The 14,920-nt window shown below is 39.4% G+C and overlaps 2 protein-coding genes across 2 annotated transcripts in view; both read right to left on the bottom strand.

Annotated features, from left to right (window-relative positions):
* Window positions 1-2,442: 2,442 nt before the first annotated feature.
* Window positions 2,443-4,370, bottom strand: LOC122642305 (salutaridine reductase-like). Its single transcript, XM_043835746.1, has 5 exons — window positions 4,336-4,370; window positions 4,006-4,249; window positions 3,808-3,882; window positions 3,199-3,378; window positions 2,443-2,810 (listed from the first exon to the last, which is right to left on the bottom strand). The coding sequence occupies exons 1-5, from the start codon at window positions 4,368-4,370 to the stop codon at window positions 2,445-2,447; spliced, it is 900 nt and encodes a 299-aa protein (XP_043691681.1). The 3' UTR covers window positions 2,443-2,444.
* A 3,426-nt stretch (window positions 4,371-7,796) lies between these two features.
* Window positions 7,797-14,920, bottom strand: part of LOC122643945 (salutaridine reductase-like) — a 15,669-nt gene continuing 8,545 nt past the window's right edge. Inside the window, exons 2-6 of the mRNA XM_043837520.1 lie at window positions 11,488-11,611; window positions 11,158-11,401; window positions 10,961-11,035; window positions 9,560-9,739; window positions 7,797-8,300 (exon numbers count right to left, since the gene is read on the bottom strand). Of these exons, the coding sequence (XP_043693455.1) occupies window positions 7,935-8,300; window positions 9,560-9,739; window positions 10,961-11,035; window positions 11,158-11,401; window positions 11,488-11,522 (900 nt within the window). The 5' untranslated portion in view covers window positions 11,523-11,611 and the 3' untranslated portion in view covers window positions 7,797-7,934. The remainder of the gene's footprint in view (window positions 8,301-9,559; window positions 9,740-10,960; window positions 11,036-11,157; window positions 11,402-11,487; window positions 11,612-14,920) is intronic.

Here is a 14,920-nt window from a genome sequence, read left to right as displayed (position 1 = left end):
AAACCCAGCCCCACCCAAAAAAAAATTGTAAGATTTTGCATTGTGGATGTAAGATTGTGGTTATTTAAACTTATAAGTTGGCCTTTATGCTGCAAGACCTAAACTGTTATACAAAAATCAATTTCAGAACTTGCCTTGGGAGTGCTTTGAGGAGGAAAGCAATAAAATTGAAAATCCATTTGAAATACTCAACAAGAGATGGCTTATTATTATATCAAAAAAAAAAAAGAAAAGAAAAAGAGAATGACTTATAGTGTAGATTTCTGTGAGTAATTTTCTCATGAACTTGTTGGGCCTCATTGCATCTCAATCCACAACTCTCAACTTCACTGTCTCAACTTGTTAGCTGATAAGCAGTAACAATCATACTGGCTTTGACTGAATCAGAGATTGATCTGTATTTGATCTTTCTAAAACCACCTAATTTATTCTATCTAGAAATTTGAGCTACTACTACTTCCTGTTTTTGAGTTCACTGATGATTCTCATTAATGGTGAACCAAGGTGTGGAGTTCTGTCATATTTGTTAGAATATTATCAAAATGCCAGTGTTTCTGGACTTCTGAGGTAGTAGAGTATGAATGTTTGTTTGAACTGGTGTTTTTTCATGGTGAACAGCTACGATAAGCAGAAAACTACTTTAGATTGAATAATAAACATCGAAATTGGTGGAAGAGATAGAATGTTATTGAAGCATGCTACAGGTACATAGTTAGGAAGGACAAGAAAAGCAAAAGAGATTCTTATCTATAAAAGACACGGCTTCTGCAAAACTGAACATAGAGCATTGCAGGTGAGAGAGAAGGGTGGAAAGGCATTATCTAATTTACAAAAATATATGGGTTTGTAAGTATGATAAGAGTATATCATGCTCAGAAAATGAATAGAAGACCCTACTATAAGAAGGTATTGAAGATCATGGAATGAAATTGGTTCAGCTTTGGTAACAAGAGCGGCCACAATATCATTGAAATCAGCTCCCAAATTTCGAAAATCAATGGCATTGAGTTCCTCTAGAGAAAGAGGTTTGTTTGCAGCGGCTAGTTGATCAGCAATGTACTTGACTTCTCGAAATAGGTGGAGGCTGGTTTGTCACCTTTAGAGGTGCTCTGCAATTGCATATGAAGTTGGAGAATGCTTGCATTGGAGAGTGTTCCAAATGCCGTCTCAAGGGCATGCCAAACTTCAGCAGCAGTTTTGAATCCAACGACATATGGTAAAACTTCAGGCGTTAGAGAAGCAAGAAGCCAACTCATCACCAGTTGGTCCTTGCGAATCCAATCAGCATAGTCAGGATTAACAGTAGAAGGAGAGGAAATGGAGGATTCCGTTGCAGCAGTGGTGGAATTTGATGGAGTTGTGTGCCATCGATAAATCCAACCAGATCATGAGTGCGCAGGAGAGGAAAGAGCTGAGTTTTCCATAGTAAGAAGTTACCTGAAGAGAGTTTCAAAGTGATATGGTGCTGGAAATTAGAAGTAGGGAAAGAGGAGGGCAAAGAAGCGGAAGACTTTATGGCCACTAAGAGGATCAAGTGGCAGATGATACCATGTAAAAAAATAAGAGTATTTTTGGGTATTTCTTCTCATCCTCGTTTGAGGAGGTGAGTTGTGTATTTATATTTGAATCATGTCACAAACTGTATTACAAGTGAACTCTATCAATTGTGGAGTTTGGATAACACGAAACCAGCTAGAAAGAAAGGATAAGTAGTTACAAGAATATTGAACATGTCAAACAATTTCAAAATTCAAAAGGGTGTTGTCGTATTCAAAATTCGAACTGGTATTCCTTAACACTTAGAAACAGCTTTCTAGTAGAATATGCATGATTTTCTAGTTTGGTTTTATGTTTTCTATTCGAATTGTAAAATAAAACGTCTCCTGGTGCGAAACTGTTGTGTTAATGGCAACCAGGCTGTGATTTTGCAGCTGAAGGGGTTTGATACCACTTGGTGGCAGAGTTTTAAGGGCTCTATTGTTGCTTCAGTTAAATGGCTAATTTTGTCCTTGTGACCTTTTCCTTCGAATTTTTTTATCAGTCTTTGAAAGTTGAGATTAAGAAGTGTTGTCTGACCTTAAAATCTCGAATTGAAGCTGGAGTAAACTCATACCATGTTTTTTCAGTTCTTCAATTGAAGGTAATGGAAAGCAATGTTTATTTGAATAAATAAAGAGTAATGTTTGGGAACCAATAAAACTAAGAATTTAATGACAGTATAAAATAAAAAATTATTTGATTCAGTAGCAATTGTAACACTTTATTTCATCATTAATTAGAGAGATACTTAATACATAGGAGCAAAGAACTATGAATGGAAACAAGGTAGTTCTAGCTTTTTTCTATCTCAAGAAGACAATCTTGAACAACATTCAACCAAATAAGATGATATTCATCCCCAACCACAAACCAGGAAAAAAATAATAATCTGAGACAGTATTCAATCAAAAGGAAGTCACTTCCTTCTGGAAAAAGAATAGCCCAGAAGGACCATCATCAGGCAACAAAGCCAACTTTACAGGACCTGCTGCACCTTCTTCAACAGTGAAATTCCCTGTGTTGTAGTTGAAGTCAGTTTTGACATAACCTGGGCAGACACAATTTATTCGGTATTTGGGAAACTTTTTTGATAGAATCCTTGTGTAGGCATTCAAAGCTGCTTTGGACATATTATAGGCTGACCAGCCTTGAGTCTCCATTAAACCCACCTTGAAATCCTTCAGAAACTTGTTCACTGTCTCATCCACTCTCTCTTCTGTGAGGCCATCAATATCACTTAGCACTTCCTTGGCCCAAGTGTGTGAGATGTTCTACATTCACAGAATTAAGAAAGTATGGTCAATTAAAATAAATTATCATATTATCCATACCAACACATCTAATTGTTTTTCTTTTCCTTTTTTTTTTCCTTTTCTCCTCAAGGGAAGAAAGATAGTGCTTAAGGTGTAGAAGAGAATTGTGCAGCCAACCCAAAATAATTGAGATAAAAGTTTATTGGGTGGAGCTGAATTTAGCATGCAAGACTGCAAGGGGATAATTGAGGGCAAAGGAAGGTTTTTCTTTTCTTCCTTATTTTGACTCCAATGAAGAGCTTCTTTAATTCATAGAACCAAAATATTTGTTTCACCAATCCTCTAACAAGCAAGTTCTAAGGTGTAACTTCCAATATCTTTACAAGATCAGGTTTGTTATCAGTACCTGGAGCTTCCCTGCAGAGGAAGAAACAATTACAATTCTCGGCGAATCAGATAGCTGAAGGATAGGAAGAAGTGCTTCAGTGACTCTTTTGGTGCCATAGTAGTTCACTACTAGACATTCTTCAACCGTCTCATAAGTTTGCCTTGCCAGTTGCCAAAATTTAGCTAGCTTTACTTCTGACTGCACGAGTTGAAGCATTTCAGCATAAGTATTAATCCTTTCTTATAAGGATTGAGCAGGTTTCTTCATCCGTTTTTTTAATGAAATAAAATTTTATTAAAGGGAGAAAGAAGCGGTCTAGACCTCAAGATACAACCATTAAAGAGGCAGCCTAAAAGGAAAAAACACAAACAAATTTCCAGGAGAGAACAAATTCAATCAATTTGATTATAGAAGAAAATTTTCTCAATAAATCCCCCAATGCTGAGCAGGGTATTCATCTAACTAGCTGATAAACTATACAGGACATCGAACCAGGTGATTGGATTGGGGTCTAACCAAACTGGTCTTTAGGGCTCTTGTGAGGAACTATAGAATATGAAAGTAGAGAATGTAAAGCTTACAACCACAAATGTTAACTAACTACAAAGGAGAGAATCAGAGACTTACTGAACCATCCACTGCCATTAGGGCTCCATAGGTATCATCATCTGGTTTGATTCCAAAGAAAGCAGCGTTGTTCACCTAGAAGAAATTTCAGCTTAAACCAGTTAACCAATCTAATCAAGACGCCAGGATTTTCTGCAACTAGATTCTGATGAAATTCTTTATAATGATACAAATAAAAATATGGGATTCCAAAGTTACCAAGATATCAAGCTTTCCAAACTGAGTTTTGATGAAATGAGCAAGGGAAGCAATACTAGCAGGGTCATTCACATCCAGCTGATGAAAAACCACATCAGATAGTCCAGACCCTTTGAGCTTCTCAACAGCTTCAACACCCCTCTTCTCATCTCTGGCTGTCAAAACCACTGCTACACCATTGGAGGCTAACTGGCGACATATCTCCAATCCAATCCCCTTATTAGCTCCTGTAACAACTGCCAATCTGCAATACAACACTTGGTTAGGATAACTGGTGATAACCTTTAATGGGTTTGGTCAGAAATCCATTAAAGGAGCTGGATCAGTTACCTCTTTGATGTAGAATTTGTTTTGGTGTCTGTCATGTTCAACGATGAGAATTCTAGGCAAAATGTGAATTCTAGTTGTTCAATCAATGCACCGATATGCTTTTAGGTTTAGGAGTCTATAGAAATGCCAAAGTATTTCCTTTCCAATGATCCTAAATAGTGAAATTTGTGCATTCTTACGATTGCACTTGCATCATTATTGAAAAGTCAATTGGTGGCTGTCTCAGTTTGATATTTCAAGAAAACTAAATTAATCCATATTGTCCCCATGGATGCAAAGATATTTTTTTCTATGAACTCTGTAGCCGCCAGAATAGGAACTTCGGGCTTTGTTTGCGAGTGCCCCCATGCATGCAAAGATATTTTTCTCTATGAACTCTGTAGCCGCCAGAATAGGAACTTCGTGCTTTGCTTGCGAGTGCCCTTACATCACTATTAAGAAATCAGTTATGCAACTTATACCAGTCAAGCAAAACATAATATTTTAAGTGGTTTGGACGGGTTCCATGGATGATGTCTCACTTGTCTACATCCACCCTCCACCCGAGAGAATCAGGGTTTTTCCATACTTCTTGGAAAAACTTTCTACACCACTCTCCATCTCACAAAGTACTTTCATTTTTTTGTGATTAGAGTTTTTCACATAAAAACAATATATAGGGGAACCCCAAACCCTAATCCCTACACACTTATGATTTTACCCCATACATGTAATGGACTCAAAACCCATCTCAATTACAAATACAAATTCAATATCAATTATGTGGACAAACAGAATACAAGATATACCCAACCCCAATGATCTCTACCTTGGGTTGGATTTTGCAGCCACCCTAAAGAAGACTGGTGTTGATGTCGACTTTGCCAACTCTGTCATACCCCAACTGGAATGGCCCACACCCCTACCCAAGGTTTCCTTGCCTGACTAACATACCCAAACCGGCATGGCCAACACCTCCACCAAGGGTGTTCCGTACAACTCACCATTGCCACACGATGGGACATGGCTCCACGTACCTCTCCTACCGCTGTAGCCCACTTCAAGAGATCGCTACCACTCACCAAATCTGAAACGAAAAGACACTTAATTCTTTCCAAACTTGCACTTGTTCATCACCTGAACCACTTGCAATCTCTACTATCCACAAGTACCTCTTCCCTGAGTTCCAATAGGAACTCCACCTATTTCAACACTCCAAATTGAAGCTATGGAGAATTATCAGGAAATCAAAAGGTCTAAAGATAAGTAGAACTAAGACCAAATATATGGTGTGTAACTTTAGCCGCACTAGGATGGATAATGAGATGGTGAATAATATTGATGAGAAAGAGATCCCGCAAAGTGACCACTTTAGATATCTGGGATCAATCGTAAACAAGGAGGGCAATGTAGATTACGATGTTGCCCAAAGGATTAAATAGGGTGGATGAAGTGGAGAGGTGCGATTGGAGTTCTGTGTGATCGACGTATCCCTTTAAAGAGCTTAAAAGAAAGTTTTATATAATTATCATTAGACTAGTTACGATGAATGGGGCGGAATGTGAGCGGTGAAGAAGTGCCAAATAAATAAAGTTGGTGTTGCAAAGATGGATGAGTGGGAAAACTAGGAAGGATAAAGTGAGGAATGATCATATTAGAACTGGGTTGAGAGTAACTTCGATACATGATAAACTTAGAGAGAATTGTTTGAGGTGGTATGACCATGTTCAACAGAGACCTCTAGATGTCCTAGAGTTTGGTTTGATGTTGTATACTTCTTCCCTTTATTTCTTTATTATTATTTTGTTGATTCTTTTAGGATCCATGTAGCCGACCCCCATTAAGTTGGAATAAGGTTATGATGATGTTGTTGTTGTTGTTGTTGTTGTATAGTATCAATTTGTTGGGCATTTATTCGTTATATCATAATAAAACTCCATCAAAATAGATTGTTGGTTAAGTTTTGCTAGCCTAAGGATATCCTTACGGGGGATGAGCTAATGTGCCAATTTTGACACTAATGACACCCCTACATGGATAACACAGAAAGAAAAGTAAAGACAATAAAAAATGGGCTGATGTTTTCTGTGCCGCAACGCAGGCTGCGCCCAAACACATGTGCCTACCACTCAGGGGGCAGGGTGGTCATTGCGCCCACCCCCATGTGTCTGGGCGCAACCTGCGCCCCCGGCACAGAGAACATTCTCCCATAAAAAATTGAAATAAGTAAAAGGGGAGTGATTGACATGTTGTCAGTGTAGAATGGAATCTCCCATGCACACGAAGCCAAAGGGGGCATAGGAGGGGCACTGCAGAGTTTTATATACAGAGAGAGGCCCACATATCAAGGAGAAGAGTATGTGAGAGGGCGCATGATACCGCAATCGGGATACTCTGTTGCCACGCCCGTGCGCCATCACAGGCAGGGCGTGGACCCCAGCCAGGCAGGGTGCTTTGGCAGTGGGTAGGGCAGTCATTTCACCCTGCCTGTGTGAGGCCGCATGCCGGCCGTACGGGCAGCGGCAACACAGAATCCAAATCCATGATACCAGCAGTCTGGCATCATTTTCCCCAAAAAGAAATCTAAAAAGTCCAGTCATAAGATTAGATGTCCATAAGTAGGCCCAATTCCAGAACCCGAACCATACCTAATTGACACCATTAGCCACACACAATCGAAAAATAGTCCAACCTTTCCCCCAGTTAAGCTTGATTTGGCATGATTTCTATTTCAATTTCATGAGGGGATTTTTATTTCGGAAGTTGTTTGATTTGACTTTTGCACATTGTTTCAGTAAAATTCCAATCAAATTTCACTGAAATAGGTGAGAAACTCTTTCAATTTCGAAATTGAAATTGCATTCACTCTTGCTTTTAATGATCACATGGTTAAATTCATAGCAACAATAATTTCAAGTTAAAACTAAAATACCGCCGTTCTCCTTCCCCTGATCGTCTCAGCACTCCACCACCGCCACCATCACCACCACACCTCCCCCCCCCCCCCTTGCCATGAACTTGTTGGGCCTCATTGCATCTCAATCCTCAATTATCAACTTGTTAGCTGATAAACAGTAATGATCATAGTGGCTTGAGATTTTGCAGCTGAAGGGGTTTGATACCTCTTCGTGGCAGAGTTTTAAGGGCACTGTTGTTGCTTCAGTTAAATAGCTAATCTTGCCCTAGTGACCTTTTCCTTCGAAGTCTTTTGTTGTCTGTCTTTGAAAATTGAGATTAAAAAGTGTTGTCTGACCTAAAATTCTCGAATTGAAGTCAGTAAACTTGTGTTGTGTTTTTCAAGTTCTCCAATTGAAGGTAATGGAAAGCAAAGGTTACTTGAATAAGACTAACATCTGGAAACCAATCTAACCAAGCAAACTAAGTCTAATAACAAAATCATATCAATTTAGTACCAGTTCTAACCTACTTTATTTCATTAATTATTAGACAAATGCTTAATACATAGGAGTAAAACTATGTATGGAAAAAAGGTAGTTCCAGCTTTATTCTATCTCATGAAGATGATCTTGAACAACATTCAAACAAGAGAAGATGATCTTCATCCCCAACCCCCAACCAGAAAAGAAAAGGAAAAAAAAAAAACCTTGAACAATATTCAATCAAAAGGAAGTCACTTCCTTCTGAAAAAAGAATAGCCCAGAAGGGCCATCATCAGTCAACAAAGCCAACTTTACAGGACCTGCTGCACCTTCTTCAACAGTAAATTTCCCTGTGTTGTAGTTAAGGTCAGTCTTAACGTAACCTGGGCTGACACAATTTATACGGAATCTGGGGAACTTTTTTGATAAAATCCTTGTGTAGGCGTTCAAAGCTGCTTTGGATAGATTATAGGCAGACCAGCCTTGAGTCCCAATCAAACCCTCCTTGAAATCCTTTAAAAACTTGTTCAGTGCCTCATCCACTCTCTGTTCTGTGAGGCCATCAATATCACTGAGGACTTCCTTAGCCCAGGTGAGTGAGATGTTCTGCAACAACAGAATTAGAGAAATTATATTCAATTAAATTGAATTAGCATATTATCCATACCAACTCATGTTGTTTTATTACTAATACTATTACTAAAGGGAAGAGGAAGTCCTCTAGTGGCAGAACAGAATTCTGTAGAGATCATGGTTTATTTAGACGACCTGAGTTTAGCATGGAACATTACAAAGGGGTTACCACTTAAATTTTTTGCTAGTGAAATGGATCATAGTTTCAAGTAATAACACTAGATCATTTTTGGCCAATCTTAGTCCAGATTTATGTAAAAAGCTATTAATTGATAGTAGACAATCCAATGTGAAGATCATTACAAATAAATGGCAAGTCAAGGTTACAAGCTCTTGGTTTCAACAAGGACTTTAATCTCGCAAAAGATTGAAATGGGGAATCCAAATCATTGAATGGGTTGCAGACCCAGATTCAGTGGCATACGATCAACATATTTGACCAACTAATCAAACTGCCATCTCAAGTCCCTATCATCTTTTCATTTTGTTTGAAGTAGAAGAGAGAACAAGGACCATTGAGAAACAAGGGGGGAAAAAGCTCATACATGACAAGCATATGGTTGAAATAAGCCACTGAATTTGACATATAGACTCTTTACTTCTTTTAAGAACTTCCCATCCATCTAATGTTCAAAATGACCAAAACATCACTTCCATGTAGCAGAACTAGGTGGGACCTTTTCAGTAGGTTGTTCACTTTTTTGTGTTAAAAATAAGAAAGAAAAAGGGGGGGGGGGGGGGGTTCTCTGCGTGTACAACCATAGTGGCTGTTATTCAATCTAAGCATGGTATCATGGGGAATTAGGAATTCCTCACATGCCATTTGGTGGCCCATCTCATTTACATAACAAACTTCTTGTTTTTCATGGACTGGTTGTTATTCTTCAAGCAATTCAAATTAGATTGGATTTTTTTGAACTTTTCTTTATTGACACCTGCAAAGTCAGATTAGCCACCAAATTATGCGATGACTATATGAGAACACATCTTTGCCATATTTGAACCCTAACCGAACTACCACATGAAAAAAAAGATGTTGCTTAGATGTATAGAATGATGAAATTCAAATAACTGAGGGAAAAGGAAGAAAAAAAGCTTTTTTTTTTTTATACAAGGAAGAGCTTGTTTAAACCGATGCAAAAGATTTGTTTCTCCAATCCTCTAACCTATATGGAGCAAGTACTAAGGTGTACCGACCAATATCTTTACAAAGTCAAGTTTGTTATCAGTACCTGTAGCTGTCCTTGAGAGGAAGAAACATTCACAATTCTCGGCGAATCAGATAGCTGAAGGAGAGGAAGAAGTGCTTCAGTCACTTTTTTGGTGCCATAATAGTTTGCTTGTAGACATTCTTCGGCTGTCTCGTAAGTTTGCCTTGCGAATTGTCTTAATTTAGCTTCCTTAACTTCTCGCTGCATGAGTAGAAGCATTTCAGCATAAGTTTTAATCCTTCTCTATTAGGATTAAGAAAGTTATTCCTTGTTTTTTTAACATTTGAATAGAATCTGAAAAGCCCAAGAATAAAACCTCTAAAAAGGCAGCCTAAAAGGCAAAACAAACAAATTATACGAGAGAATAAACCCAATCAGTTTGATAATAGCTGAAAAATTCTTTAACAAATCACCCAATGTTGAGGAGGTTGTTCCTCTCACTAGCTACTAAACTATCACAGGTTTTAGACTGTCAAGCAAAACAATCAGATAATTTGAATTACAAACTGCTGGGTGTGAAGTATCCCACACCAGTGCCACTTATTTGCATCTGAATGGCTCAAACCCTGTTCTTGAATGGATTTGAATTTGGATCCATGCAGTGGCAACCTTTGACCAAGCAAAACTAATACATGGGCTGGTCTCAAACGGGCCTTCCCAATTATTAAATACGATGGCTCAATCATTGGCGCAAGACTTGATAGGATTATAGTGTACTGAAACCTATTCAAGATCCAGAGAACACAAAAAAGAAAAAGAAGAACAAGCAAATCCACCCAACCTGCCCAATTACAACAGTAATAAGCCATTTATGTTCATTATAAGAGTAACAATGAGGTGGGTTGAAGTGTTGCCTACCCTAGTGATTTGGGTATGGTAGGACTTTCATCTGGTTAGGATTAAGTATGGTATTTGCCTAACCTGAGAACTGTTTGATGGATATTTAAACACTAACACACCCAATACGGGAACTCTGGACTCATCTTTTCCTGTACTCCCTCTGCAACATACTGGGGAGCTATTTGATGGGTTTCTATCAAATAAATAGGAGTCTCACACCTTTCTTAGAGGCAACTTTTTGTAGAAATTTATCAAATGGTGACCATAAACTAAAAACTACAGAGTTTCCTTTTTTGCTACTATACCATAAAAAATCCTAATCTCTCTCTCTCTCCGTCATTCACACAAAAAACACACACATTCATGTTGGAATCCTAGGAAGAGTTTATCACAAGTGATAACTGGGTTAAATTTGGAACCTGTAATCATTCCAAAAATTTGACACAAGATAAATTGGTAATGGATAGGATTCTAGGAGTCTTTTTTAACATAACCATCTTGTGAGGAACTCTAGAATATGAAGTACAGATTGTAAAGCTTGCAATCACACGTTAATTACAAAGGAGAGGGTCAGAGACTAACAGAATCATCCACTGCCATTAGAGCTCCGTAAGAATCATCATCTAATTTGATTCCAGAGATACCTGCATTGTTCACCTAGAACAAATTTCAGCTTAAATCATTCAACGAATCAAGTCAAGATGCCAAGATTTTCTGCAACTAGATTCTGATGAAATTCTCTGTAATGATACAAATAAAAATATGGACTCCAAAGTTACCAAGATATCAAGATTTCCAAACTGGGTTTTGATGAAATGAGCAAGGGAAGCAATACTAGCAGGGTCAATCACATCCAGCTGATGAAAAACGACATCAGCTAGTCCAAACCCTTTGAGCTTCTCAACAGCTTCAACACCCCTCTTCTCATCTCTGGCTGTCAAAACCACTGCTACATCATTGGAAGCTAACTGGCGACATATCTCCAACCCAATCCCCTTATTGGCTCCTGTAACAACTGCCAATCTGCAATACAACACTTGGTTAGGATAACTGGTAGTAACCTTTAATGGGTTGGGTTAGAAATCCATTAAAGAAACTGAATCAGTTACCTCTTTGATGCAGAATTTGTGTAGGTGTCTGTCATGTTCGATGATGAGAAGTGATGGAGTTGAGCAAACCAAAGCCTGGGCAAAATGTTATTCTAGCTTTTCATTGCACTGATATGCTTAGAGCCTATTTGTAGAAATGCCTAAGAAAAGAAATTTTGATTAGATAAAATTTAAAAAACTAAACCATACGTGTGCCCTTACGTCATTATTGAGCCTTTTCTTCACCGGTAGATAAAATTTAAAAAACTAAACCATACGTGTGCCCTTACGCCATTATTGAGCCTTTTCTTCACCGGTAGATAAAATTTAAAAAACTAAACCATACGTGTGCCCTTACGCCATTATTGAGCCTTTTCTTCACCGGACCAAAGGTATGATCTTCTTCTTCCTTTCTAAATCTAATATGGAAGTCTTATAAGATGAGAATTTTTTATTAATATATAAATCCGGGTTGGGTCTCAGATTCTCTATGATGGTTTAAGAAAACAGGAAAATGACAAGATTAAGCTATATCAGGTTGGCTTTTACAAAACCCTCACTTTCTCTTCTCCGATCACCGTTCTTCGACGAAACCAGCCATTCTTCGCCTCCTACCCCCTTTTCTGCTGCTGCTCTGCCTCTTCTTGTTCTTTTTCCTCTTCCTCTGCCACCCCACCCGTCATGCCTGTGCATCTACACGCTCCCATCCATTGCTACACCCAAACCCAACAACCCCTCTATTCCTCAGTGCACCTGCCCTGAAACCCCTCTTCTCATCTGCAACATCTCTCTCTCTTTCTCTCTCTCTCTCTCTCTCTCTCTCTCTCTCTCTCTCTCACAGCCCCGCCCCACCAACTCTGTCCTTCCCCACCCCTACCCCATTCCTTCTGTCGCATCACACCCACCTCCGCCGCAACGGCACTCCCCTGCCCTGCCGCTCCTATGAGGAACTCGTGACCTGCAATTTTGCGCAATTTTCACCATGGATAGGTGCATAACTTGAGGTAGCATGTGCAAATAGGGCAATTTTATTTGAATCGAAAAAACATTTAGTGGACCATTCCACCTCTCCTTGTTAGCATTTGCTGATTTGCCAAACGAAGCTGACAGTCTGATGATAACCTGCTCCCATGCGCCATTGATGGCCCCTTTGTTTTTCACTGGAGCAAAGTATTGGAGAAGTTGAAGGCCCCATCAAAAGCAGAGGATGCCCCAGTTATAAGCCTTGGAAACCTTTTTGAAGCTCACTGTTTTTTGTTTGAATTTCCATCTTGTTTTGGGACAATGGGAATTAGGAGCTGCTCTTCCTGACGAGAAAGCAATTGAAAAAGCCAACAAATCTATACGGATTTTTATTCCGAATATCTTGGATCAAACATCACAAGCTTCTCACAAGAATTCACAACTCACTCCTAACCAATAAGAGGTGCTTCCGTCTAACTTTGATAGTATTGAATGCTCCTCTATCCAAGCATGATAGTTACATTTTATGGTCAGAACTTAATCCCGGGACATTTGCTCTACCGGTGATGTTCACAGGATTTTACCAACAGGGGCTCGTGGTTCAGGGGATTCAAGGCGGTGGAAGTGGGTTTTCAAGGGGTGCAGGATCCTCGCAGTGGAAGTACAGGTGTAGGGGCCTCACATTGGAGGTTCTGCTGCTGGCGAGAGGTGGGTTTGCATGTGCTCAAAGGAGAGAAGCCTGAAGACACGGGTAATGCGTCGTGCCAGGTGGTGGGAAGGGTTGCAAGGGAGGGATGGGCGGGAATACGGGCAGGGGTAAAAATGTCAACAAAGTAAGTAAGGGAGAGATAGACATTGTAATGGTTAGTTTCGTTAAGTGAAACATAGAGTGGTTAATTTTGTAAAAAGAAACTCAAAAGTGACTAATCTTGTAATTTTCCCTAACAAAATTGTATCCATGACGTTTCATACAAGGATATTCTCTCATGCATATTCTGAAACTTTGAAACCGCAAGGGTGCGAAATGTGTGTTTGCATTCGAGTGCCCTTACGTCATTAATCAGAAGTCAATTAGTCCAATCAGTAAAACTTGAAAACCCAATTTAAAAGTTAAAGGCAATAGTTAAATATTAGGAATAGAATTCAACACAAAAAAAAAAATGAGGTGTAAAAGCTTGTCATATGATAATTTTGGAAAAAAAATTTATAACGCCAACTCAAAAATGAAATTACACATCCTCTCACATATCAATGATCATGTGAGGCAATCGTTATTTGTATGAGATTAAAGTTCCTACTAGTTGCCGCTTGCCAAGAATATATGCAGTGCCTAGCTATAAAAAAAAAAAAAGTTGAAATTAAAATAAGGGTGAAGGGATTTACACGCAGCCACTATAGAATGGAATCCCTCGCACCAAACCAATGGGACACATAGGAGAGAGTAGGATCCACATCGTCTACTTCCAAAACTCTACTTCCATCCTACTTCCGTGAGTTTCTAGCGTGCCATGTGTCCTGACAACCATCCAATGGTGGTTATTTAAAAAATTCAAAATTTTTTGAATTCCAATCCCCATCTATTTGAGCCACTTTAAACCTCAAACCAATCCCATCTAACCGGTTCAAAACAAACCAAACCAAACTTATCTCCCTCAAAACAAACCCATTTCACTCATTTGCCTAGGGTTTCAGATCAAACGAACATTTCCCAGCAGAACCTCTCTTGAATCCCTCCCTCCCTCACTCATCCCTCTCACAACTCCTCAGTGGCGACGACAACATTCTCTCTTTCACAACCCCAAGGACCCTGAAAGCTATTTGGAAAGAAAACCAGCGAAGGAAGGCCAAGTCGTGACCAAATCTGGCTGCTACTGCGACGGCGACGGCGACGGCGACGACGACGGCAACATCCTCTCTCTCACCAGCGAAGGAAGGCCACTAGGGTTTGCAGACGAACACAACCTTCGAGTTTCCTTCCTCCTTTCCACTCATCTCAGTTGAAGAGACGAAAACCGAACCCAAACCTATCTCATCGTGTCTCTCTCTCCTATGCCCTCATTGCTCAACGAACAGAGAAGCTCTCTCTGCCGCTGCTGAACGAACCCAGAACGAGAAGCTCCTGATCGATTTAGTCTCAACGAACAGAGAAGGGAAGAAGAAAGCCGTTGCTGAACGAACCCAGAACGAGAAGCTGTCGCTGCCGTCGGAATCGTCGAGCTGCGAATGGAGATCATCTATTTCGTTTTCGCCCCCATCTCGCCAGATCCGTCGAGGAGAACCGAACTTGCAGTCCATAGAGATTGGCTCCCCTTTAAAGGTACTCTGAATTTTTTATTTTATTTTTGGGTAGAACCGTGATTGTGGACTAATGATGTTTCTCATTTCGGTTTTTTTTTTTTGGATGATCTTTTCATGACAAAAAGATGAATTTTTTGGATGATCTTTCCTTGGGTAGAACGGAGATTATATATTTCGGAATTTTTTTTTTTTG

This window comes from Telopea speciosissima, chromosome 10 (assembly GCF_018873765.1).
Source record: "Telopea speciosissima isolate NSW1024214 ecotype Mountain lineage chromosome 10, Tspe_v1, whole genome shotgun sequence".
Lineage (NCBI taxonomy): Eukaryota > Viridiplantae > Streptophyta > Magnoliopsida > Proteales > Proteaceae > Telopea > Telopea speciosissima.
This window is presented reverse-complemented; position numbering and strand designations above follow the sequence as displayed.

What these genes read in the sequence shown, in the direction of transcription:
- LOC122642305 (XM_043835746.1), bottom strand. Translation starts at nt 4,370, where the DNA reads ATGACAGACACCAAAACAAATTCTACATCAAAGAG. An exon ending in ACAAATTCTACATCAAAGAG is followed by an intron (nt 4,250 to 4,335) that starts GTAACTGATCCA and finishes GTTGTATTGCAG; the next exon opens with ATTGGCAGTTGTTACAGGAG. An exon ending in CCTCTGCAGGGAAGCTCCAG is followed by an intron (nt 2,811 to 3,198) that starts GTACTGATAACA and finishes CTGTGAATGTAG; the next exon opens with AACATCTCACACACTTGGGC.